This window comes from Coregonus clupeaformis, chromosome 28, assembly GCF_020615455.1.
Source record: "Coregonus clupeaformis isolate EN_2021a chromosome 28, ASM2061545v1, whole genome shotgun sequence".
Taxonomy (NCBI): Eukaryota; Metazoa; Chordata; class Actinopteri; order Salmoniformes; family Salmonidae; genus Coregonus; species Coregonus clupeaformis.
Window position 1 is genome coordinate 3,836,403 of NC_059219.1, and position 25,486 is coordinate 3,861,888.

The 25,486-nt window shown below is 44.8% G+C and overlaps 1 protein-coding gene across 7 annotated transcripts in view; it reads left to right on the forward strand.

Moving 5' to 3' along the window:
* The window catches only part of LOC121543736 (signal peptide, CUB and EGF-like domain-containing protein 1), a 118,695-nt gene that overhangs the window by 5,309 nt on the left and 87,900 nt on the right, over positions 1–25,486 (forward strand). For all 7 annotated transcript variants that reach the window (XM_045208495.1, XM_045208496.1, XM_045208499.1 and 4 more), the window contains exon 3: positions 14,720–14,845. In XM_045208495.1, coding sequence (XP_045064430.1) covers positions 14,720–14,845 — 126 coding nt within the window. The remainder of the gene's footprint in view (positions 1–14,719; positions 14,846–25,486) is intronic.

Sequence of the window (25,486 nt, forward strand, 5' to 3'; positions counted from 1 at the left end):
CCTGGCTTGGAGAGAGGGAGTAAGGTAGATTGACTATTATTTCCACCATTTTGTGTCTGCTGATTCTGTTGAGTTGCATGCAAATCCATATTGGCAGCAATCCGGTCTACTTGATATAGCTCTGTCTCGATTTGTTTTGCCCCAGTCTAATTCTATTGGCAAGTCTCTGTTATTGGACTTAGGCTATGACATTGGAGAGATGTTCTGGAATTGCTAGAAACGCCTGTACTAAAAGATGATATTGTACCAGGCAGCGCTGCTACACATTGCATAATCTTCAGTCAGAAACACAATGGTCCTTATCCTAGAACAGATTGAGCTGCCCAGAATAATATATTATGTTATGTCCATAGAGAGGAAACTGCAAAAGGTTGAGAGTGTTTTTAGGGAAATGTTCCTCCTACCGTAAACAACTGTCTGAGCAGAGGGCCGACCTGTCTGTCTTGTCTGTCTGTCTGTCTGCCTGCCTGCCTGCCTGCCTGTCTGTCTGTCTGTCTGTCTGCCTGTCTGTCTGTCTGTCGGTCTGTATGTCTGTATGTCTGTCTGTATGTCTGTATGTCAGTCAGTCAGTCAGTCAGTCTGTATTGTCTGTCTGTCTGTGTGTATGTCTTGTCTGTCTGTATGTCTTGTCTGTCTGTCTGTGTGTACAGATTTATTGTGCTTAACTGAAATTCTAAGAGGGGTGTATTTCATATTTGGATGGGAATATATTTGTCCCTATTGTTGATTGAATTGTTTATGTGTGTGTGTGTGTGTGTGTGTGTGTGTGTGTGTGTGTGTGTGTGTGTGTGAGCGAGTGTGTGTGTGTTACATGTGTGTTGTACAGATGGAGAAACTAATTATCTATGCCTATGCCTCAGTATCTGAAATCCGATGCACTTGTGTCCTGTCCTCCTGTCCTTGTGTTCCATACTGAAGCCACGATTGTTACGGCACAATTAACGCCTCGATCACACCGACAGCGTCATTGCATTTTGGTACACCAGAAGTACATTCATTTCCAATGGAACGCTGTGTTTCCCTCGCAGCATTGCGTTGCAGAGGCAGTTGCAGTGCGTTCTGTGTGGTGCATATGTTGGATTTATCTAACGTATGCATCAAACTGTATGCGTAGATGGCTTGACAAAAATGGTAGCAGAAGGTGAATGTTGAACTTTTGTTGCACACATATCCAGATGATGCTGCGTACCATTTTGCGCAATGACGCTGTCTGCGTGATCGAGGCATAAGGTCCAGTGAATGGTTGATAGAATGAAGACACATGGTGGATGTGAGTTGACCCCTGACCTCTGTGATTAGATAGGGGCTGTGTAATTGGCCAGCTATGTTTCCCATCAGCAGACATTACATTAACCCGGTGGTGCAGAGGAAAGAGAGAGTCATTAGGACAAGCAGAGAGCTGCTCTCTCTCGCTCTCTCCGTCTGCTGTCTCTCTACTTCCTGGAAATGACTATGCCTCAGGATGGACGACTGGGAGGCTACACTCTCTCAGAGAGGGACCCAGTAGTTAGCAGCTGATAACTCAACATTCCAGTACAATTTCCGGTAACACTTTACTTAAAGCCGACAGGCATAATGCTTTATTACGTGTTATAAGCATGAACATTTATGTCCTATTATAAGGCTTTTATTGTATGATGTGGAATATTGCAGGTTACCTGTAATTAATCACAGAATTGCATTTTTATTTATAATTCATAAGTGTTCCTATCAGATTATGGTCTTTCTCTCGAGGAACACCCTTTTCTTTTCTCTAAATCTTGCGTCTATGAATGCCGCTCTCTGTATATTTTTACATGGGCTGATATTGCTGTCTCCTTATGGAAAAATGTGAATTTAGGGCCCTGCGCTGTCAAACGAAGAATGAGACAATGTGAAAGAGCATAACACGTTGTGTACAGTGGGGAAAAAAAGTATTTAGTCAGCCACCAATTGTGCAAGTTCTCCCACTTAAAAAGATGAGAGGCCTGTAATTTTCATCATAGGTACACGTCAACTATGACAGACAAAATGAGAAAAAAAAATCCAGAAAATCACATTGTAGGATTTTTAATGAATTTATTTGCAAATTATGGTGGAAAATAAGTATTTGGTCAATAACAAAAGTTTCTCAATACTTTGTTATATACCCTTTGTTGGCAATGACACAGGTCAAACGTTTTCTGTAAGTCTTCACAAGGTTTTCACACACTGTTGCTGGTATTTTGGCCCATTCCTCCATGTAGATCTCCTCTAGAGCAGTGATGTTTTGGGGCTGTCGCTGGGCAACACAGACTTTCAACTCCCTCCAAAGATTTTCTATGGGGTTGAGATCTGGAGACTGGCTAGGCCACTCCAGGACCTTGAAATGCTTCTTACGAAGCCACTCCTTCGTTGCCCGGGCAGTGTGTTTGGGATCATTGTCATGCTGAAAGACCCAGCCACGTTTCATCTTCAATGCCGTTGCTGATGGAAGGAGGTTTTCACTCAAAATCTCACGATACATGGCCCCATTCATTCTTTCCTTTACACGGATCAGTCGTCCTGGTCCCTTTGCAGAAAAACAGCCCCAAAGCATGATGTTTCCACCCCCATGCTTCACAGTAGGTATGGTGTTCTTTGGATGCAACTCAGCATTCTTTGTCCTCCAAACACGACTGAGTTGAGTTTTTACCAAAAAGTTATATTTGGTTTCATCTGACCATATGACATTCTCCCAATCCTCTTCTGGATCATCCAAATGCACTCTAGCAAACTTCAGACGGGCCTGGACATGTACTGGCTTAAGCAGGGGGACACGTCTGGCACTGCAGGATTTGAGTCCCTGGCGGCGTAGTGTGTTACTGATGGTAGGCTTTGTTACTTTGGTCCCAGCTCTCTGCAGGTAATTCACTAAGGTCCCACTGTGTGGTTCTGGGATTTTTGCTCACCGTTCTTGTGATCATTTTGACCCCACGGGGTGAGATCTTGCGTGGAGCCTCAGATCGAGGGAGATTATCAGTGGTCTTGTATGTCTTCCATTTCCTAATAATTGCTCCCACAGTTGATTTCTTCAAATCAAGCTGCTTACCTATTGCAGATTCAGTGTTCCCAGCCTGGTGCAGGTCTACAATTTTGTTTCTGGTGTCCTTTGACAGCTCTTTGGTCTTGGCCATAGTGGAGTTTGGAGTGTGACTGTTTGAGGTTGTGGACAGGTGTCTTTTATACTGATAACAAGTTCAAACAGGTGCCATTAATACAGGTAACGAGTGGAGGACAGAGGAGCCTCTTAAAGAAGAAGTTACAGGTCTGTGAGAGCCAGAAATCTTGCTTGTTTGTAGGTGACCAAATACTAATACGTATTTTCCACCATAATTTGCAAATAAATTCATAAAAAATCCTACAATGTGATTTTCTGGAAAAAGAATTCTCAATTTGTCTGCCATAGTTGACATGTACCTATGATGAAAATTACAGGCCTCTCTCATCTTTTTAAGTGGGAGAACTTGCACAATTGGTGGCTGACTAAATACTTTTTTTCCCCACTGTATAATACTTGTTCATATCACTCTGTCCTCACAATGCTTGACATAGTGGTTTCAGGCTGCATCAACTGCACATCTCTGATGTTCAGAGTTGTGCTCATCTAGCAAGATGCTACTATACATCTAGAGTACCTACAGTATGTGTCTCTACTATTGTTAGTGCTTGGGATACTTTTTAATTCCCAGGAAACTACTACAAATGAAAACTGGTTTCAGACAAACCGGTTTCCGAGAATCATTCTTATTATACACTGCTCAAAAAAATAAAGGGAACACTAAAATAACACATCCTAGATCTGAATGAATGAAATAATCTTATTAAATACTTTTTTCTTAACATAGTTGAATGTGCTGACAACAAAATAACACAAAAATTATCAATGGAAATCAAATGTATCAACCCATGGAGGTCTGGATTTGGAGTCACCCTCAAAATTAAAGTGGAAAACCACACTACAGGCTGATCCAACTTTGATGTAATGTCCTTAAAACAAGTCAAAATGAGGCTCAGTAGTTTGTGTGGCCTCCATGTGCCTGTATGACCTCCCTACAACGCCTGGGCATGCTCCTGATGAGGTGGCGGATGGTCTCCTGAGGGATCTCCTCCCAGACCTGGACTAAAGCATCCGCCAACTCCTGGACAGTCTGTGGTGCAACGTGGCGTTGGTGGATGGAGCGAGACATGATGTCCCAGATGTGCTCAATTGGATTCAGGTCTGGGGAACGGGCGGGCCAGTCCATAGCATCAATGCCTTCCTCTTGCAGGAACTGCTGACACACTCCAGCCACATGAGGTCTAGCATTGTCTTGCATTAGGAGGAACCCAGGGCCAACCGCACCAGCATATGGTCTCACAAGGGGTCTGAGGATCTCATCTCGGTACCTAATGGCAGTCAGGCTACCTCTGGCGAGCACATGGAGGGCTGTGCGGCCCCCCATTGAAATGCCACCCCACACCATGACTGACCCACCGCCAAACCGGTCATGCTGGAGGATGTTGCAGGCAGCAGAACGTTCTCCACGGCGTCTCCAGACTCTGTCACATCTGTCACATGTGCTCAGTGTGAACCTGCTTTCATCTGTGAAGAGCACAGGGCGCCAGTGGCGAATTTGCCAATCTTGGTGTTCTCTGGCAAATGCCAAACGTCCTGCACGGTGTTGGGCTGTAAGCACAACCCCCACCTGTGGACGTCGGGCCCTCATACCACCCTCCTCCTCTTTTTTTCCAAGATGGCGTAGTAGTGCAGTTGTGTTTTTATCGTATGTCTGTAAATAGCCTGTAAATACCCTATTTTTTTGTATTTTTCGTACATATTTCCATATCAGACTTTTCATCCTTCTACAAAATATACTTTCCTGCAACCCGCCTCACTCAATGTGGAACGGATTCTATTATTGACTTACCTTTATCTAGAATCTAGAATCTCCAGTTGAAACTAGCTAGCCAGCTAGCCAGCTAACTAGCTACTTGCTATTAGCCTCAGCTAGCGGTATTTCACCCAGAACATTGGATTTTTTCTGCGGGATTAATTTTAATCACTGGACATTAATCACCGGATATTCGGCCAGTCTGCACAGCGCATTATCGACCCAGAACATATCCGTTTTTCCGCCGGAATCACTGAATCACTGGACCTTTAACTCCGGATTCATCGCTATCAGCTAGCTACAACAAAACGGACGCTGTGGTCTGGCTAATCATCCTGAGCTAGGCCCATCTCCGCGCTATCTACCTCTCTGTCAACCGGACGGGACCACCTAGTGTTGACACGGAGCCCCGCCGATCCTACACGACTGGTCTGCCGACGAAATCGTCTGATGTGGTTACGACGTTAACCACGAAGATTCCATCCATCTGCTAGCCCCGGCCCGCTAGCACACGCTTAGCCGTGGCCTCTTACTCACTAGTTTACCACCGGACCTTATGATAACTCAGCTATACAGCTGATGTCTGCTGGACTGTTCCTTTTTACGGTACTACATCCTGTTTATGTTTAGCCTCAGCCCAAACATGGTTAGTTTATTGTTGTTTCGGTTATTTCTAATTTTACTATATCACTGTAGACCCCCCAGCCTAGCTAAACCTGCCTTAGATAGCTCCTTTGCCCCTCCCCCTATACACGCGGAGACCGACTCAATTGATGCCTCCAGCGATGCTATCTCTTTCATTGTTACCCAACGCTTAGGTTTACCTCCACTTTACTCATATCCTTCCATATCCTTGTCTGTACATAACACCCGGAAATCTGCCCCCTTTATTCTATGTACCCAACGCACTAGAAGACCAGTTCTTAAAGCCTTTAGCCGTATCCTTATTCTAGTCCTCCTCTGTTCCTCTGGTGATGTAGAGGCTAACCCAGGCCCTGCAGCCCTCAGTATCACTCCTACTCCCCAGGCGCTATCATTTGATGACTTCTGTAATCGCAAAAGTCTTGGTTTCTTGCACATAAATATCAGAAGTCTACTTCCTAAGTTTGAGTTATTCACTGCGTTAGCACACTCTGCCAACCCTGATGTTCTAGCAGTGTCTGAATCCTGGCTCAGGAAGGACACCAAAAATTCTGAAATTTCCATCCCCAACTATAACATTTTCCGTCTAGATAGAACTGCCAAAGGGGGTGGAGTTGCAATCTACTGTAGAGATAGCCTGCAGAGCTCTATCATACTATCCAGGTCTGTGCCCAAACAGTTTGAGCTTCTACTTCTAAAAATCCACCTTTCCAGAAATAAGTCTCTCACTGTTGCCGCTTGCTACAGACCCCCCTCAGCCCCCAGCTGTGCCCTGGACACCATATGTGAATTGATTGCCCCCCATTTATCCTCAGAGTTTGTACTGCTTGGTGACCTAAATTGGGATATGCTTAATACCCCAGCCATCCTACAATCCAAGCTAGATGCCCTCAACCTCACGCAAATTATCAACGAACCTACCAGGTACAACCCTAAATCCGTAAACATGGGTACCCTCATAGATATCATCCTGACTAACATACCCTCTAAATACACCTCAGCTGTCTTCAACCAGGATCTCAGCGATCACTGCCTTATTGCCTGCGTCCGTAATGGTCCGCGGTCAAACGACCACCCCTCATCACTGTCAAACGCTCCCTAAAACACTTTAGCGAGCATGCCTTCCTAATTGACCTGGCCCAGGTATCCTGGATGGATATAGATCTCATTCCGTCAGTAGAGGATGCCTGGTTGTTCCTTAAAAGTAATTTCCTCTCAATCTTAAATAAACATGCCCCATTCAAAAATACAGAACTAAGAACCGATATAGCCCCTGGTTCTCCTCAGACTTGACTGCCCTTGACCAGCACAAAAACATCCTGTGGCGTACAGCATTAGCATCAAATAGCCCCCGCGATATGCAACTTTTCAGGGAAGTTAGGAACCAATATACACAAGCAGTCAGGAAAGCAAAGGCTAACTTTTTCAAACAGAAATTTGCATCCTGTAGCACTAACTCCAAAAAGTTTTGGGACACTGTAAAGTCCATGGAGAATAAGAGCACTTCCTCCCAGCTGCCCACTGCACTGAGGCTAGGAAACACTATCACTATCACCACCGATAAATCTAAAATAATCGAGAATTTCAACAAGCATTTTGCTACAGCTGGCCATGCTTTCCATCTGGCTACCACTAACCCGGCCACCAACTCTGCACCCTCTGCTGCAACTTGCCCATGCCCCCCGCTTCTCCTTCACACAAATTCAGACAGCTGATGTTTTGAAAGCGCTGCAAAATCTGGACCCCTACAAATCAGCTGGGCTAGACAATCTGGACCCTTTCTTTCTAAAACTAGCCGCCGAAATTGTCGCAACCCCTATTACTAGTCTGTTCAACCTCTCTTTCATAACGTCTGAGATCCCCAGAGATTGGAAAGCTGCCGCGGTCATCCCCCCTCTTCAAAGGGGGTGACACTCTAGATCCAAACTGCTACAGACCTATATCCATCCTGCCCTGCCTTTCGAAAGTATTTGAAAGCCAAGTTAACAAACAGATCACCGACCATTTCGAATACCACCGTACCTTCTCCGCTATGCAATCCGGTTTCCGAGCTGGTCACGGGTGCACTTCAGCCACGCTCAAGGTCATAAACGATATTATAACCGCGATTGATAATAGACAGTACTGTGCAGCCGTCTTCATCGACCTGGCCAAGGCTTTCGACTCTGTCAACCACCGCATTCTTATTGGCAGACTAAATAGCCTTGGTTTCTCAAATGACTGCCTCGCCTGGTTCACCAACTACTTCTCAGATAGAGTTCAGTGTGTCAAATCGGAGGGCCTGTTGTCTGGACCTACGGCAGTCTCTATGGGGGTGCCACAGGGTTCAATTCTTGGGCCGACACTTTTCTCCGTGTATATCAATGATGTCGCTCTTGCTGCTGGTGACTCTCAGATCCACCTCTACGCAGACGACTCCATTTTGTATACATCTGGCCCTTCATTGGACACTGTGTTAACAAACCTCCAAACGAGCTTCAATGCCATACAACAATCCTTCAGTAGCCTCCAAATGCTCTTAAACACTAGTAAAACTAAATGCATGCTTTTCAATCGAACGCTGCTGGCACCCGCCCACCCGACTAGAATCACCACTCTCGACGGGTCTGACCTAGAGTATGTGGACAACTACAAATACCTAGGTGTCTGGTTAGACTGTAAACTCAACTTCCAGACTCACATAAAGAATCTCCAATCCAAAGTTAAATCTAGAATCGGCTTCCTATTTCGCAACAAAGCCTCCTTCACTCATGCTGCCAAACATGCCCTCGTAAAACTGACTATCCTACCGATCCTTGACTTCGGCGATGTCATTTACAAAATAGCCTCCAACACTCTACTCAGCAAATTGGATGTAGTCTATCACAGTGCCATTCGTTTTGTCTCCAAAGCCCCATACACTACCCACCACTGTGACCTGTACGCTCTTGTTGGCTGGTCCTCACTACATGTTCGTCAGTCAAACCCACTGGCTCCAGGCCATCTATAAATCACTGCTAGGCAAATCCCCGCCTTATCTTAGCTCATTGGTCACCATAGCAGCACCCACCCGTAGTCTGCGCTCCAGCAGGTATATCTCACTGGTCATTCCCAAAGCCAACACCTCCTTTGGCCGCCATTCCTTCCAGTTCTCTGCTGCCAATGACTGGAACGAATTGCAAAAATCTCTGAAGCTGGAGACTCTTATCTCCCTCAATAACTTTAAGCATCAGTTGTCAGAGCACCTTACCGATCACTGCACCTGTACACAGCCCATCTGAAATTAGCCCACCCAACTACCTCATCCCTATATTGTTATTAATTTTGCTCTTTTGCACCCCAGTATCTCTATTTGCACATAATCTCTTGCACATCTAGCATTCCAGTGTTAATACTATTGTAATTATTCTGCACTATAGCCTATTTATTGCCTTACCTCCATAACTTGCTACATTTGCACACACTGTATATATATTTTCTGTTGTATTTTTGACTTTATGTTTTTTTACCCCATATGTAACTCTGTGTTGTTTTTATTGCACTGCTTTGCTTTATCTTGGCCAGGTCGCAGTTGTAAATGAGAACCTGTTCTCAACTGGTTTACCTGGTTAAATAAAGGTGAAATAAAAAATAAAATAAAAAATGGAGTCTGTTTCTGACCGTTTGAGCAGACACATGCACATTTGTGGCCTGCTGGAGGTCATTTTGCAGGGCTCTGGCAGTGCTCCTCCTGCTCCTCCTTGCACAAAGGCGGAGGTAGCAGTCCTGCTGCTGGGTTGTTGCCCTCCTACGGCCTCCTCCACGTCTCCTGATGTACTGGCCTGTCTCCTGGTAGCGCCTCCATGCTCTGGACACTACGCTGACAGACACAGCAAACCTTCTTGCCACAGCTCGCATTGATGTGCCATCCTGGATGAGCTGCACTACCTGAGCCACTTTTGTGGGTTGTAGACTCCGTCTCATGCTACCACTAGAGTGAAAGCACCGCCAGCATTCAAAAGTGACCAAAACATCAGCCAGGAAGCATAGGAACTTAGAAGTGGTCTGTGGTCACCACCTGCAAAACCAGTCCTTTATTGGGGGTGTCTTGCTAATTGCCTATAATTTCCACCTGTTGTCTATTCCATTTGCACAACAGCATGTGACATTTATTGTCAATCAGTGTTGCTTCCTAAGTGGACAGTTTGATTTCACAGAAGTGTGATTGACTTGGAGTTACATTGTGTTGTTTAAGTGTTCCCTTTATTTTTTTGAGCAGTGTATATTTTGTTACAGGAATTGTATTTATTCATGTACTCAACAAGAACAATGCTTTCAGTGACAGTGTCAAACAAAATGACTATTATCTTTTCCTGCCTATCAGTTTGGATTAAAATAGGCCCATGCTGTTCTCTGAGTAGGCCTATAACTCAACAGTCACATGGTTCTCTGCTCATCAGTAGCAGCCAGTAGTAGATTTATCTAACGTTCCACAGAGAGGAGTAGACTGGGCTGGTTGCCACAGGGTTGTCAGGGTCTTGTGAAAGGCTGTCCATGTTTGCTCAGCATTTGTCACTTACTGACTAATTGATTGGTTTTCATTGGTCTTGTCCCTGTCACTCATCCTCTCCTCTCCTCCTTTTCAAAAACAAGTTAGTTTCAGCACTACAGCCTTTGCTTTTCTCTACCCATGTCCTCTATATGTAGGCTACCATTTCCTGGTGATGCTAAAGATACTAACATGCATTGTAACTGGACCTCTAGCTGTGTTTGAGTGGCTGTGTGTGTGTCAGAGCTCAGCTGTGTAGCCATGTGTGTGTGTGTGTGTGTGTGTCACCTGTATGCCGGGGTTTGTGTGTTTTTGGGCTGTATAGACATGTGCAGAGGCAGCAGCAGCCGATTCAGACATAGAGACAGACAGAGAATGAGCCATGAGTCTGCTCTCCCAGCAGCAGCAACAATTACCTGACCTGCTTTACAGACAGACAGAGGGAGGGAGGGAGGGAGGGAGGGAGGGAGGGAGGGAGGGAGGGAGGGAGGGAGGGAGGGAGGGAGGGAGGGAGGGAGGGAGGGAGGGAGGGAGGGAAAGACAGACATATAATTGGAAAGACAGATGCATAGATGCAACTGAGAGAAAATAGATGGAGGGTGAAGGAGAGGTAGGTAAGGACCCAGAGAAAGAGGGAGGGAGAGAGAGAGATTTCATGAGATAGAGAGTGAGATATTGCGGGTGGGAGGCGCTGAGGGAGAGGTGGGAGACAATTACTAGGCCATTGTCTGCCCAGTATCTGCTACTCCGTCACTGCTCAGGAGCTCTCCTCACTGGCTCCCTGCTTCACACTCACACACACACAAACACACATTTGGAGGAGCAGGTCAGACTCGGCTCCAGTAGGCAGGGGCTTTATATAGCTATAGCTCTCTAGAACAAAGCCTGAGAGCAGACTCACATATACACTCACAGAGATGATGGAACAAGAGATGAGAGAGGAGAGGTTTTATTGCAAAGTGCCATACAGCTCATATACCCATATGCTGTACATACACAAGCTTCAACACCTGAGAGACACACACACATTCACCTGCGCGCACGCACATAGGCACATCTTGCTTTTTCAGTCTTGGAACGGGCATCAGAACAGAAATTCACCGCCACAAACCCTTGGCCTTGACTGGGCACGAAGCATTGGCTCTCAGCCCTCAGCCCTCTGCTCATATGAATGTCTGTGGTTTGTTGGTGTTTGGATGTCAGTAATGGGGACATGTTCTTATTTCTGTCCTGAGGAGCTTTATCCTAGCCTTGGTAATGAACTGTGACGCGCTACAGGTTCATAAATAATATTGTTATTATTTCTGGTTTTGCGCTGTCATTCGACCTCTTGCGTAAATACACATGGTTGTTATTTTCAGAGAAGCTGAGGGATAGGTAGCTAGAGAGGTTGCGTAATTCTGAGGTTCAGAGAATTCTGTTGATACCCAGTCTCCTTTACTTTAGTATTGGGTGTTGTGTCCCAAATGGCACCCTGTTCCCTATATAGAGCAGTAGTACACCAAATAGGGAATACTGTAGGGTGTCAATTGGGATGGCTGAAGCATCTAACTTATAGTAACCTTACTCAGCAGTTGAGTCAGGTACAATTAACAGCCACCAAAATTAAAACAACCCCAAGAATTTGAGAAATCTCTTTTTCCGCTCATGGAATTACGCAATCCACATTAGTGAAGTGTCCCAGCTCCACATGCTGTTGCTATTATAATTGGAAATCTCCCTTCACTGAGCCGAGGGCTTTCTCCTGTGGACACACTTCTCTGGACCTGGAGATTTTCAGTTATGAAAGGTGCGCCGCGTGTCCAAGCAGCGGAAGCAGCGAGCAGCCTGGTTCAGAAGCTGTCGGGGCGCCGCTGTCAGATGTCAACAACAGCTCCAGGGCAGGAAGAGGGCACTGCTGGAGGCTAACTAGGCACAGTGCATGTCCATCCTCCCCCGTTGGCCCCAGACCCTTGCCCCAAGTCCCCATGCCCCAGGGCAGGTGTGAGCCCCGGCCCTCCCCCCTCCTGATACCTGTCCTGATCTCTGGCGCTCTCTAACCCTGCTCCCCTATGTAATACCAAGCCTGCTTTGCCTTGCCAGGATGGCCTGATCCAGCCTCACTTCTTACGTCTGGAAGCTTTTCATTTATCCCTTTGCTCTCGCTAACCTAATTATTTACCCTCTAAAAAATCTACATTGTTTCCATGTCATTTCAACCAAAAAATTAAATGTGATGATGTTGAATCAATGTGGGAAAACTGATTGGATTTGAAAAAAGTAGTCAACGTAAGGGAATGTAGTCTTTTTTCACCCTACTTTTAACCTAAATCCAATGACATGGTGAAATATGTTGTTGATTTCACATTGAATTCACGTTAGTTGACAACTCAACCAAATGTAAATTAAAACTAGACATCGAACTGACGTTTGTGCCCCCAGTGGGCTCTCTCTTTCTCTCTCTTTCTCTCTCTCACACTCTCACTTGTTCTTTCTCTGCTTTCTCTCTTTCTCTCTCTCTCTCTTGCTTTCTCTCTCTAGCTCTCTTTGTATGCCTCTCTCCTTTTTTGGGCTGTTGTTTGACGAAGAAAAAGCAGTAGACATTATGCAAGCCATCCTCATGACTAACTCTGCTCAGTTCTCTCTGCCTTTCAAAAACAGGGTAGTTGTGTTCAAATGTGGTTGATGGAGACACACAGTTCCTACTCAAGGTGTATCTACATGATATTTCTCCTGTCTATACGTCCTCCTCCTCCACGTCTTCTCTCTAGTGCAACGACTGATGTTCCTCCTATTCCGGTGTATTTCCACACCTCTGCTTTCCGTTGGAGGGTCTCAGGGTGCTACGCAGAGCATGTATAGGGGTGCCTTGGCATCTCTTCTGCTGGTGCGGGGAGAGGCGTTCGTCCAAACACTCCGACAAAACAGTCATTACACAGCAGCCCTCTCATTCCAGCGCTCCCTAATTGGTTTCATATGCCTCTGGGATGAGCCACTGATGACTGGGACCAGTTTGTGTACACCAGCCAGGGTCCAGTCTCTGTCTTTAAAGTGCAGAAGGCCATTCCGTTCCTTTGTTTGTGTGGGAAAGAGAGTTGAAAACAAACAGTGGATTAGAATGCACTGATGTATGTTAGGCCTGTGTAATTGCCTGCTCTGGAAACATGGCAGGTGCCAGAGCATCTCTAAACGAAAGAATGTCTGTCCCATTTATTTATTTAACTTTTATCTTGATGGGTTTTAACTGACTGGAATACCTCAGGAAAAACACTTTTAGATTAGATTTCTTCTCTATTTCGACCAAGATGTGTTGGCGCTGTCTGTTCTTTATTGTAGACCCGTTTTTCAACTTAGAAGTAGATTAGGCTAAGCTTTTATTGTAGATATACAGGAACATCAAAGTAGCTTTTAACCAATACACTGTGTGTTCTATCCTGATGACAATGAGCTGTCTAGAGGGTGAGGGGTCTGTGTGAGCAGACCGACAGTGGAATATTTCAGTGTGTTGGCGTTGTACCGGTGGTGTGCTGTGCAGTGTCCAGGTCTGTGTCCCAAATGGCACCCTATTCCCTATATAGTGCACTAAAGGGACAAGGGTGCTATTTGGGACGCAGCCCAGGACTGGGTTCTGTCCAGTCACAGGATGTAGGAGGCGGAGAGAGACTAGTGCTAAAAGCTGTTTGTGGCTGACAGAACCAGACCCATCATAGCCCACCTCGCGGTTGGCAGAGACAGGACACAGTGTGTGTGTGTGTGTGTGTGTGTGTGTGTGCACATGGATGGGACACAGACAGGCTACTAATGTTGTGTGCCAGTGTCTGAGACAGACAGAGAGGGTACAGGTGATAGGAAACATATAGAGGGAGAGAGAGAAAGAGAGTGGGAAGAAAGAACAGAGAAAGAAGTGAGATGGAAAGAGTGCAAGAAAGTAACTTTACATAGAGGGGGAGAAGGGGAGAAGGAGCGAGCAAAGGAAAATTAGAAAAGGTGAAAGGGATGTACAGACAGAAAGACAGACAGACAGAGGGAGTGAGAGTTGGCGTCTTGGCCAGGTTGGTGAGTGCGAGAGAGACAGAGACAGAGACAGAGGGAGTAATACAGGAGTTGAACACTAACCAGATACCTGCTCGGGCCCATCCAGAGTTGAGGAGGAGGATCGAAGGAGAGGATGAGAGGATTTGGGGCTGGGGTCTGGCCCCCGGTCTGCCTCCCCTGGCTTGCTGCGTTCACACGGAGGGGGGACTGTTTGTTTTAGTGGCTCAGTCCGCATGGCAACCACTTGTGAGTGGCTCCTGTGAAAGACTCCTCCGCTGGCTCAGCATGAAGGGGGAACATCGTCAACGAATAAACACGGCAAGACACTCTCCGTATGCCCCTCTGGACCCTGTACCCCCAAACACTCCAGTCTTACCCCTAGTATGTATACTATGCACACTCACCATGAGCTGTACCAGTGGACTACCTTTTATCTCCAACCCTGTACCCAGACCTCTACACATAAACATCAGCTGACACTCTCCATATGCCCCTCCCTATGTACCCCTACACGTATCCCAATGACACTCCATACTGTTAATCTCTAATCCATCTCCTCCATCTTTCCCAATCCCCTACCATCCATTCTACCTCTCCACCTTCCTCTCTTTCCATCCATTTGTACAGTAGCTGCAGTAATTCCTCTTCGCCCTTCTCATTGGTCTTCTATGACTCTCTGTTTCAGACATGGACGAGTGTGAGAATGACTACAATGGAGGCTGTGTCCACGAGTGTATCAACATCCCGGGCAATTACAGGTGCACCTGCTACGACGGATTCATGTTGGCCCACGACGGACACAACTGTCTGGGTGAGTCCTCCTAACCCCATTTTAAACTCATAGTACAACCTATCCAAGTCTGTCATTTATGTTTGTATGTGTTATCTTTGGATCTTTCCCTTCCTGTATGTGTGTGTGTTCTTATTCTGCTTATTCTGTGTCTATCTGCATTTGTGTGAGTGGGTGAGTGAGTGCATGCATGTGTGTGTGCATCTGTGTGTGCATGCATACCTGTGTGTATGTATGTGTGTGTGTCTGTGTGTGTGTGCATGTACTGTACACTCTATCTGCTATGCGGTTTGTCTGTCTGGCTCTCAGCTCCCTTCATTCTCCATCGTTTGAAGGCCTTCCATTATTTCCATTTCATTCTTTGGGTTTCGTTTGGGAGGGTGCTCAGGGTTGAAGAGTTCTTCTCTCCCTCAGTTATATATGTCCTACAGATACCTGTCTGGTGTGTCTGCAATGTGCACTAACTGACAGATCCAGTCCATTAAGTCCTAGTCTTCTCTTATTGACTTAGTGTCAGGCAGACATATGTTTTTCTGCTCTTCTGCAACATGCCAGTTCTGCTTGGATGTGCTTAAACACATTTCATCTTTTCACTCCCTGCCTGCTGATTGACGCAAGCAAAATCAAAATATGTTGTTTGGATGCCCTTGCCCGCAACCCAAACATCTTTGGTGGGACATGTTTTGGCATTTGTAAGTATTATGTCTGATTCTGTGAAGCCAGGGAGGGAGGAGGAGGAGGGGAGAGAGGAACATGCCATTAGGTGTAGTGAGTATTGGCTGAGTTAGGTTCTCCTGGGGAGGTTTCAGGAGTATGTTGTTACAGTGTGAGTCTCACGTGATTAACTGTATGACAGCTTATTGACTCTGACTGAGAGATGAGTCCTGGATCGTATTCAGTAGGCATGGAACGGAAAAACTATTGGAAACAGAACAAATAGGTTGTTGTCAATAAAACGTCATAAAAAGGTACAGTGTTCGATTTGCCAAGGAGACCCCAGCTCCACTAAAGGGATTGTTAAATAAATGTGAACTATTTGGTTGTAATATCAACAACCCCTCTTGAAGAGTATAGTCAGAACATTTCTGATTATTCCATGCAAAACAATTGCGCACATTTAGCTCTATCGTCAGAGTTTTACAGCAAGTAACTGCATGCTTTTCATGATCAGTAAACATCAATTGATCATGTAATTTCAGAAACGTGAAATTTCACGATATCTCTCAATATTGCCCACCATTAATTGGATATTTGAGAGATATAAAATAAAAGTGAACTATACCTGATAAGTGTGAGTGGTTTAGGTTAATTTCCCATCCTTTGTGGGCTCCGCCTGTCAAGCAGCAGAAAGGCGCATTTGCCGATGTACTGTTAGCTGATAATGTTTACTTTGCAAGCAACCGGTAGAAACTTTGTACAGTTGGCTAAACATAGTGGTAAGTAGACCTAATTTACTTTTTTCTCCAACCAACATAGGCCTACCTAACGAAGTTAGCTAACCTTGTCCCCTTTTCAACATTGTTTTTAAGAGTGTTTAATCACGATTGCTGCTGACAAACATGATAGGCTACAGTGATTGATGGACCACATCAAATTGGCTAACTAGCTAATAGCAGATCACGTAAATATTCCCTGTTAACAAGCTAACTTTCAGGGGAGTTTGGCCTCACTGACTCTGATCTTGGATACAAACAGACCTGTCCTCTTTCAGTTTGCTTGCCCAGATGCTGATGAATCTTCAGTGATGATGAGCTTTTCTGTTCCCACCCCAAGTTCCCCTGCAACGCCCCTCTACCCCAACCCCCCAATGCCATAAACATAAACAAACCTGTTTTCAGCAAGTCAGAGAGGACAGAGGTCACCAGAGAAGGGCACTCCCATTCCCCCTAACCCTAACACTGTCTCACCCTCTGTTAGGACCAGGATAACACTGGAGTCTCGACAGCAATGTAATTGTATTATTTCTAACGTTTAAAAATGTCACTTTAATGTTACCCCTGTTGTTATTCTATTGACTTCCCAGAATTCAACTTGGCATGTCAAATGTTTATGTTACTGGTTGCAAATGGACAAAGGAAGGAAAAATGTCAGAGAGAAAATTAATAACCTAGGCTACCCTCTTATTTATTGACAAGGTTCAAGGATGAAATTCCACACTCGAAATCTGTCAGTTTTTATGTTTAGCAAGGAGGGATAGGGACACGGGGAGTTGCTTGAAATCTGTTTAATAGCTAGCTAGTGTTTTGGTGTTGTTTTTCTAATTCGGCGTGCCTGTCTGTCTGTCTGCCTGTGTATGTGTTTTAAGTGTCTGCAGCTGTTGTGTTGTCGGTGGCTGGTTGCAGAAGACTCGCTGGATTGTGTGTGTTGTGGTGAACTAAAGAAAATGAACACGAAGGAGAGAGATTTACTGCATGTGTTTGTGGCCACTTGGAAAGAGTCAATGGGCCACATGCTGGCTATGTGTCAGCAGACCTGGGTTCAAATACTATTCAAAGTCTTTTAAATACTTTCATTGTTTGTTCTAGTCTGCCTGAAGTGCCAGATGGATGAGGTTTGCACTTTGGCGACTATTCTATTGATTCCATTGTGCTCGGCAAGATCAATCAAGCCCAGCTGAAGGATTTTAAATTAAATCATGTACTATTCAAACCCAGGTCTGTGTGTCAGAGTGGTTATAGAGAGTTCTCTAGTTGTCACCCTGCCCCTCCACAGCTGAGTGGAGGAAATTGGCCACATGTCTGTTAAAAAGTAATTAGCCAGACTATGCTGATAAGATGTAGCTTTAATAAACAGACACTAATTAACTGTGAATGGAGAGTTCAGTGGGAGGGATCGGAAAGCAGTCAAGAGAGAAATCCAAAACTTATGATCAGACATTTCCCACTGGGCACACACTGGTTGAATCAACGTTATTTCCACGTCATTTCAACAAAATTACGTTGAACCAATGTGGAATAGACGTTGAATTGACATCTGTGCCCAGAGGGCTATGATGACACTTAATCACCATCAGACATTTATGATGTAATTTAACCATGATCAGTCATTTAAATAATTAGAAGGACAATGAAAAGTGCTTTAGTATCTTTTATTTCATATTCATTTCTAATCCTGGTTCTAAACTTGATTCCGCTGTGTGTTACTGCCAATCCATACCTAATTCTCTCTCTCTTTATCTCTCTCTCTCTCTTTCTCGCTCTCTTTTGCTCTCTCTCTCTCTCTCCTCCACCTCCTCCTCCTCTCCCTCTGTATTCTCTTGGTTATCTTGGCGGTGGATGTGAATTGGAGGCTGTCCAAGCCATTCCCCCAGAGGCGATGGACTTGCTCTCTATTTGACATCTTTATTGCGGAAAGTCTCAAATACAACACCGAATAATGAAGAGGATGAGAACACAGGCAGGACCGCCGAGGGCCAGCGCACACCGCTCCGAGTCCTCCGCTGCTTCCAGGAGCTCCCTCGCTTTCTCTCTCTCTCGCTCTATCCCGCCGTTCTTCTCTTCCCCGTCTGTCTCTCTGTCTCTCTCTCTGTCTGTCTGTCTGTCTTTGTCCTCTCTTCTTCACCTCTTTTCTCCTTTTCATCGCTCAGTGTTCCCCTCCGTCTGTCATTGCTTTCTCCTTTCCTTTTCTTTTCTTTCCCTCGCTCACTCTGTCATCGGTCATTCTAGTTCTCCGTGACAGAGCAGTGAGATGGTGGATCACTCATCATCAGTCAGACCCATTAGGTGTGGCTCAGGGAATGGCATCACTTCTCCACAACTGATTGCCCAATCCCCATTCTTTTAGTGAAGTGCATTCATTCAGGAAATTCTATTAGTAGCTCTTCAGCACTTCACTTTTTTATCTGAGATCATCTGTTAGCTTTTTATGCGGAGGCGTGCCTGATTTGACACATAATTAATAGAGCTAAGGTCACTGTTTCCTTAAAAATTGAATTTGTGAAAACTTCACCCTCATCGGAGGTCATGACCTTGCTTTGTCATAGGCGCACAGCTTCCCAGCCAATCCAGCACTCCCGTTCTCCCTGCTTTGCCATGTGTTGCCATGACGTGGTATGAGGCAGACAGCAGCTTGGTAACAAATGTCACAGGAGTATTAGAGGAGCAGATCAGAGCATCATAGCTACCAATATATCTGATGGATGGATCTGGAACAGTCAGGGTGGAGGGCGAGAAAAGGGGATGGGGTCATTGGGGGCGGGCTCTGTGTGTGAAGACTTTGAGGGTACAGTTGCGTGCACTAAAAAGCTTGCGCTCTAGCGTCTAGTAGTGATAGTTTGCCACAAAAACCTGTTCTGCTGTAACTTTTTTGTGCCCACAACTGTATTTGGTTGGGTAGAGGTTTGGGGTGATATTCAGGATATTCTGAAGAGTTACGAAAGCTGACGTAGAGGTAGTGGTATGCGTGTACAGACTGCCTGTATATGGGCATCTGTATCAGGGTTTAGGGTAGTTCAATGTGGGTAGTTATATCATAGGGTTGTACAGTTCGGCTGTATTTCATAGGGTGAGGGGTGGTGGGGTGGTAGAGGTACAGTAGAGGGGGTCCAGGATGTTTATTTGAGGTGTGATCACTGGTGAATGTAGAGAGGCTCAGGGAGGAACTATTTGGGGTCTGATGAGTATTAGTTGGGATCTATATTTGGAGCGTGAAGATATACAGTGCAAACTGTTTGAATAATGAGCATGTTGTGTTCCTGCATATTGTTTCATGGATATTTTAACATCACCACCTTTCATGTTTACCCTCATCACTAACTCTCTGAGATACAGGTAACTGCCAAAATAATGGAAACACAAAGAATATTGAAGGCAGGTGCTTCCACACAGGTGTGGTTCCTGAATTAATTAAGCAATTAACATCCCTTCATGCTTAATTAGAGTCATGAATAACTATGGTGGGCAGGCCATTATTTTGGCTACCATGGCACGAGTGGTCACTGAATGGTTTGATGAGCATGAAAACGATGTAAACCATACGCCATGGCCGTCTCAGTCACCAGATCTCAACCCAATTGAACACTGGATTCTGGAGCGGCACCTCAGACAGCGTTTTCACCACCATCAACAAAACACCAAATGATGGAATTTCTTGTGGAGGAATGGTGCCGCATCCCTCCAATAGAGTTCCTGACACTTGTAGAATCTATGCCAAGGTGCATTGAAGCTGTTCTGGCTCGTGGTGGCCCAATGCCCTATTAAGAAACTTTATGTTAGTGTTTACTTTACTTTGGCAGTTACCTGTACACAAATAGTATCATGTGTGACGCATAGGCATGATATAGGAATAACTATATCATGGCTATGCGTAACTGACACACATAGTCAACCCACAGTTTGCTGGGCCAAGCCATGGTTTCCCAATTACTGTATATGGACATCTATCATCTACCAATGACAATCTGTCCACTTCAATGGTAGGACTCATCAGTAACAACATTAGAGTTTCTTATAATGTCTCTCCCAGTCCTAAGTACCCTCTCACTCAATGCCATGTGAATGTATGGTTAGTGTAGGAACAACGGCAGACAGCAAACACAGTCACAGACAAGCCGCATCTCTAGGGACTTGTCAGTTGTCACAGCCTTACACATACGGCAGCATGGGTTGAATTAGCTGGGATTATGGGTTGGATGTTGGAGGTGCTGTAAATGAAAGTCTCATGTATTCCGTGACTGACTAGTGAGAATATAGGGTCTGTCTGTCTGGTTACTGTAACCGCCTGCCTCCTGTGTTCTGACTCATTAATCACTGCTGTAAACAAGATGTCAGGACAGAGCTCCATCAACGTTTCCCCCTAGGTTTGTACTCAAGACGGGTCGCAAAGGCCCCTAAAGTGACTGTTATACGGCGGATGACACCAAGATATTCAATTGAAGCCAATTTGATCTGATTTGTTATATCTTGGGGGCTATAATCATAGACAGAAATGGTATTGGAAACTGTTTTGATTGTTTACACAGCCTTGTTACTTCCCAGTCCCTGTATCTCTGTGCTACATGTACTCTAAGGTGTGTGATGTCTTGTCCACAGCCTGGCCACTCGTCAGTGAGGCTGCTGTACAACCAGGTCCAGTGGTCTGGGTCAGGGAGTTGGACTGGGGATCAGAGATCACTGGTGGTACACAGGTGGGATCCTTCACTGTTAGGGTGTATTGCTGTTCCACTGCCCTGAAGGCCGTTAACCCCAGAAACCACTTGGTTGTTTTTCTCCACACAACTACTTCTTCTTTTATTTGTATTTGTTTCTCTCTCGTTCATCCAATCTGACACAAACAAACTAACAACACAACATTGTGGCTTCTAGTAGACTGAAGGAACGATAGATAAACAGAAACCTCAAGACCTGCTGCTTTGAAATTAAGGGACAAGAGGGGAGAAACAGGAGGGAAGACAAAAATGTAGAGAGAGAGAGAGAGAGAGAGAGAGGAAGAGAGAGAGAGAGGGGAAGAGAGAGAGATGGGGAGAGAGAGAGAGAGAGGGGAAGAGAGCGAGAGAGAGATGGGGAGAGAGAGAGAGAGAGAGAGCATGAGAGAGAGAACAGTCTGTCTTAACCAAACCTGTGTAGGAAGTTTCCTAGGGTCCCATATGTGTTGTGTCAACAAGTTTAGGGCACTAATTGATTTATGATTGCATAATTGCACTGCACTCTGATTAAAGGCCAGTTCTGTTCAGTTCCTCTTCAACCTTTTTGATTTAGACTTGTATTTAGTTTGTTTTGGCCGTGGACACAGCTGGGCCCAATATGTTGATCATTTGGTGCCTTGCTATGGACGTCTGTATGGCTCAGACAAGTTTATTTTCTTTCTGACGCGTCCTTTTCACTCCTACGCGAGGTCTTAGCTCAGAGTGCTTTGGCTTCACAGCGGGACAGGCTCTGACTACAGACTCATAGAATGTTGAAACTCTGACATGACAACACGGACAGATCGGGGGAAGGGAAGGGGGGAGACGTGGAGAGAGGGAGGAGAAGTGGAGGAATAGAGTGGGGGTTAGCCAACAGGCTATTGCTAACATCTCTTTAGAGAGTGACTGGATGAAACATGGAGGCACAGGGAAGGGTGATCTCCACTTAAAGTCTATGGTTTTATTTATTTCACTCTTTCTCTTCTCTTCCCTCCTCTCCTCTCTACCCCTCTGCCCTTTATCTTTCTTACTCCTGTCGTCACCTCCAGGATGGGAAATTAACTGTGGCAGGTAGATAAAAAAAAACCTAGCAGCCACTCAGATTGTTTACCAGCCCAAATATTTTTGTTACATAATTAGACAAAAAAATCCCTCAAAAACAAAACATGTATTACTAGTAAGAAGTCATGGGGTATATTGCTTAATTTCATTGCATTTTTGTGACCTGTGTCTTTTAACCAATGTATTTAGATCCAATAATAAAAACAGATAAACAGTTCTACAACAGAACATCAAGAATCAACAAAGTGCCTGCCCTGCCACAAAATGCTGAGTGATCCGGCTTATTTATTATTATAGTTCAGGGCTCCATGCTGACATTTTTTACAAGGAGTACATGATGTGCTCCTAAGTAGAAATGTAGAAGCACGCAAATAAATCTATGAGAACAATGACTAAAAGTTCATGAATAAACGTTTTTGGGAGTGATGCATGCTCAATCAAGCACAATCATTAGGCGAGACAGAAATAGTTCAGCTGGCCCTTTAAGGGATGGGTCGTTACCATGGTAACTTGGGCACTGACTTGTCTGTGATGGAAAAAATCTCAGACTGCGATGTCTTCCTAGCAGCAGACAGTTGCAGCAAACTCAAACTAACATTGAAAAAGAACCTAGCATGTGAACAAAACAATGTAACTTGCCAAGAAACATGAGGACAAAGTCACACTTTAGTAGCCTTTCTTGTCAATTCGACCAACTTCTACATGTGGGTTTTGGATTTAAAAAACTAAATTTCCCAAATGCTCTGTGTGACCATCCGCCAACGTGGCTGGTGGAATATACATTCTTACCCGCCAATGACAAAATCTACTCACATTTGACAGGTGGCGGGTGTTAATTTCCAACCCTGGTCACCTCCCTTCTTCTACCCTTCCCTCCCTCCCTCCTCTCCTCTCCTCACCCCATCATCCTTCTCACCCTTTGAATCAAGCACATCCTCAACGCGTCCAAATAAAAGTTTACAGAAGCAAAACAAAGGCACTCTAGTTTAAACTTGCAGAGCGCCTTGCCAGTGTTTATGTTTAAATGTTGGCAAAGATCAATTAAATGTGGAGATGACAGTTCAACAGCCCCCTCTGTCTCTCTCTCTCTCTCTCTCTCTCTCTCTCTCTCTCTCTGTATCTCTTTGTATTACTCTAAAGTAAAAGCCTCTGACATATTGATGTAATCTGTTTAGTTTTGTCTTTAGGGACGAATGTAGATGAGAATGAACTTTCAACTTCTATAGGGATCTTCTAAGAGATCTGCTCCAGATTGTAGTGCATGCCTTGTGGTGCAGTTGGCTCTAGAAGGTTGGATAGTTTGGCTCAGGACACTGGTGAGGTCATGGGGTATGTTGTAGAGAAATGTATATTGGATGTTAGATGGTGGATTGTGTTGGCTTGTGGGAGGTGGATGCTGCAGAGGGCATCTGCTTGGTAGAGCTCTGAACAGATGTTGTTTCACCCTGCAGCCTCGCTGTGACATGCTCTCTACAGTCATGCTTGAGAGAAATGCTCAGTTAAACACAGTATATTATTCTAAATCAGCCATGTTAGATCCTCCCTTACGTATGAATCTATCACGTTCTATAAAACAGTTTTCCTCTTTATTTGTCATTTTCCTGTCAGTCCCACTGCTCCCTCTCTCCTAATCAGACCAGAGGACGTGAGACTGTAACAGGGCTGGAGGAGTTGAAGGCTTTGGCTGAAATCATTGAGCAGTTGAAACACTGGCACCGCTGGTTTTGTTCCATGTTTTAGAGGGCCCTTGGAACAGCCTTCTGCTCTCCTTGGACTGTAAAGCATTTTGAGACACTCAGAGACAGTTGAAGTCGGAAGAGTACATACACTTAGGTTGGAGTCATTAAAACTTGTTTTTCAACCACTCCACAAATGTCTTGTTAACAAACTATAGTTTTGCAAGTCGGTTAGGACATCTACTTTGTGCATGACACAAGTCATTTTTCCAACAATTGTTTACAGACAGATTACTTCACTTATAATTCACTGTATCACAATTCCAGTTGGTCAAAAGTTTACATACACTAAGTTGACGGTGCCTTTAAACAGCTTGGAAAATTCCAGAAAATTATGTAATGGCTTTAGAAGCTTCTGATAGGCTAATTGATATAATTTGAGTCAATTGGAGGTGTACCTGTGGATGTATTTCAAGGCGTACCTTCAAACTCAGTGCCTCTTTGCTTGACATCATGGGAAAATCTAAAGAAATCAGCCAAGACCTCAGAAAAGGTTCATCTGTACAAACAATAGTATGCAAGTATAAACAATCAATCCCAGAACAAACAATAGTATGCAAATCAATCCCAGAAAAACAGCAAAGGACCTTGTGAAGATGCTAGAGGAAACAGGTACAAAAGTATCTATATCCACAGTAAAACAAGTCCTATATCGACATAACCTGAAAGGCCGCTCAGCAAGGAAGAAGCCACTGCTCCAAAACCACCATAAAAAAGCCAGACTACGGTTTGCAACTGCACATGGGGACAAATATCGTACTTTTTGGAGAAATGTCCTGTGGTCTGATGAAACAAAAATAGAACTGTTTGGCCATAATGACCATCGTTATGTTTGGAGGAAAAAGGGGGTTGCTTGCAAGCCGAAGAACACCATCACAACCGTGAAGCAAGGGGGTGGCAGCATCATGCTGTGGGGGTGCTTTGCTGCAGGAGAGACTGGTGCACTTCACAAAATAGATGGAATCATGAGGAAGGAAAATTATGTGGATATATTGAAGCAACATCTCAAGACATCAGTCAGGAAGTTAAAGCTTGGTCGCAAATGGGTCTTCCAAATGGACAATTACCCCAAGCATACTTCCAAAGTTGTGGCAAAATGACTTAAGGACAACAAAGTCAAGGTGTTGGAGTGGCCATCACAAAGCCCTGACCTCAATCCTATAGAAAATGTGTGGGCAGAACTGAAAAAGCGGGTGCGAGCAAGGAGGACTACAAACCTGACTCAGTTACACCAGCTCTGTCAGGAGGAATGGGCTAAAATTCACCCAACCTATTGTGGGAAGCTTGTGGAAGACTACCCGAAACGTTTGACCCAAGTTAAACAATTTAAAGCCAATGCTACCAAATACTAATTGAGTGTATGTAAACTTCTGACCCACTAGGAATGTGATTAAAGAAATACAAGCTGAAATAAATCATTCTCTCTACTATTATTCTGACATTTCACATTCTTAAAATAAAGTGGTGATCCTAACTGACCTAAGACAGGGAAGTTTTACTAGGATAAAATGTCAGGAATTGTGAAAAACTGAGTTTAAATGTATTTGGCTAAGGTGTATGTAAACTTCCGACTTCAACTGTACATTGGCAGGTGAATACAGCAATAGAGGGCAGATGGGAGGAAAGATGGGAGAGGAGAGGAGAGGGACGAGAAGAGAGAGGAGGTGAAAGAGGAGAGGGGAGGGAAGACAAGAGAGGGGAGGTGATGGGACAGGAGGAGAGACCATAGAGGGAGAGATGGGG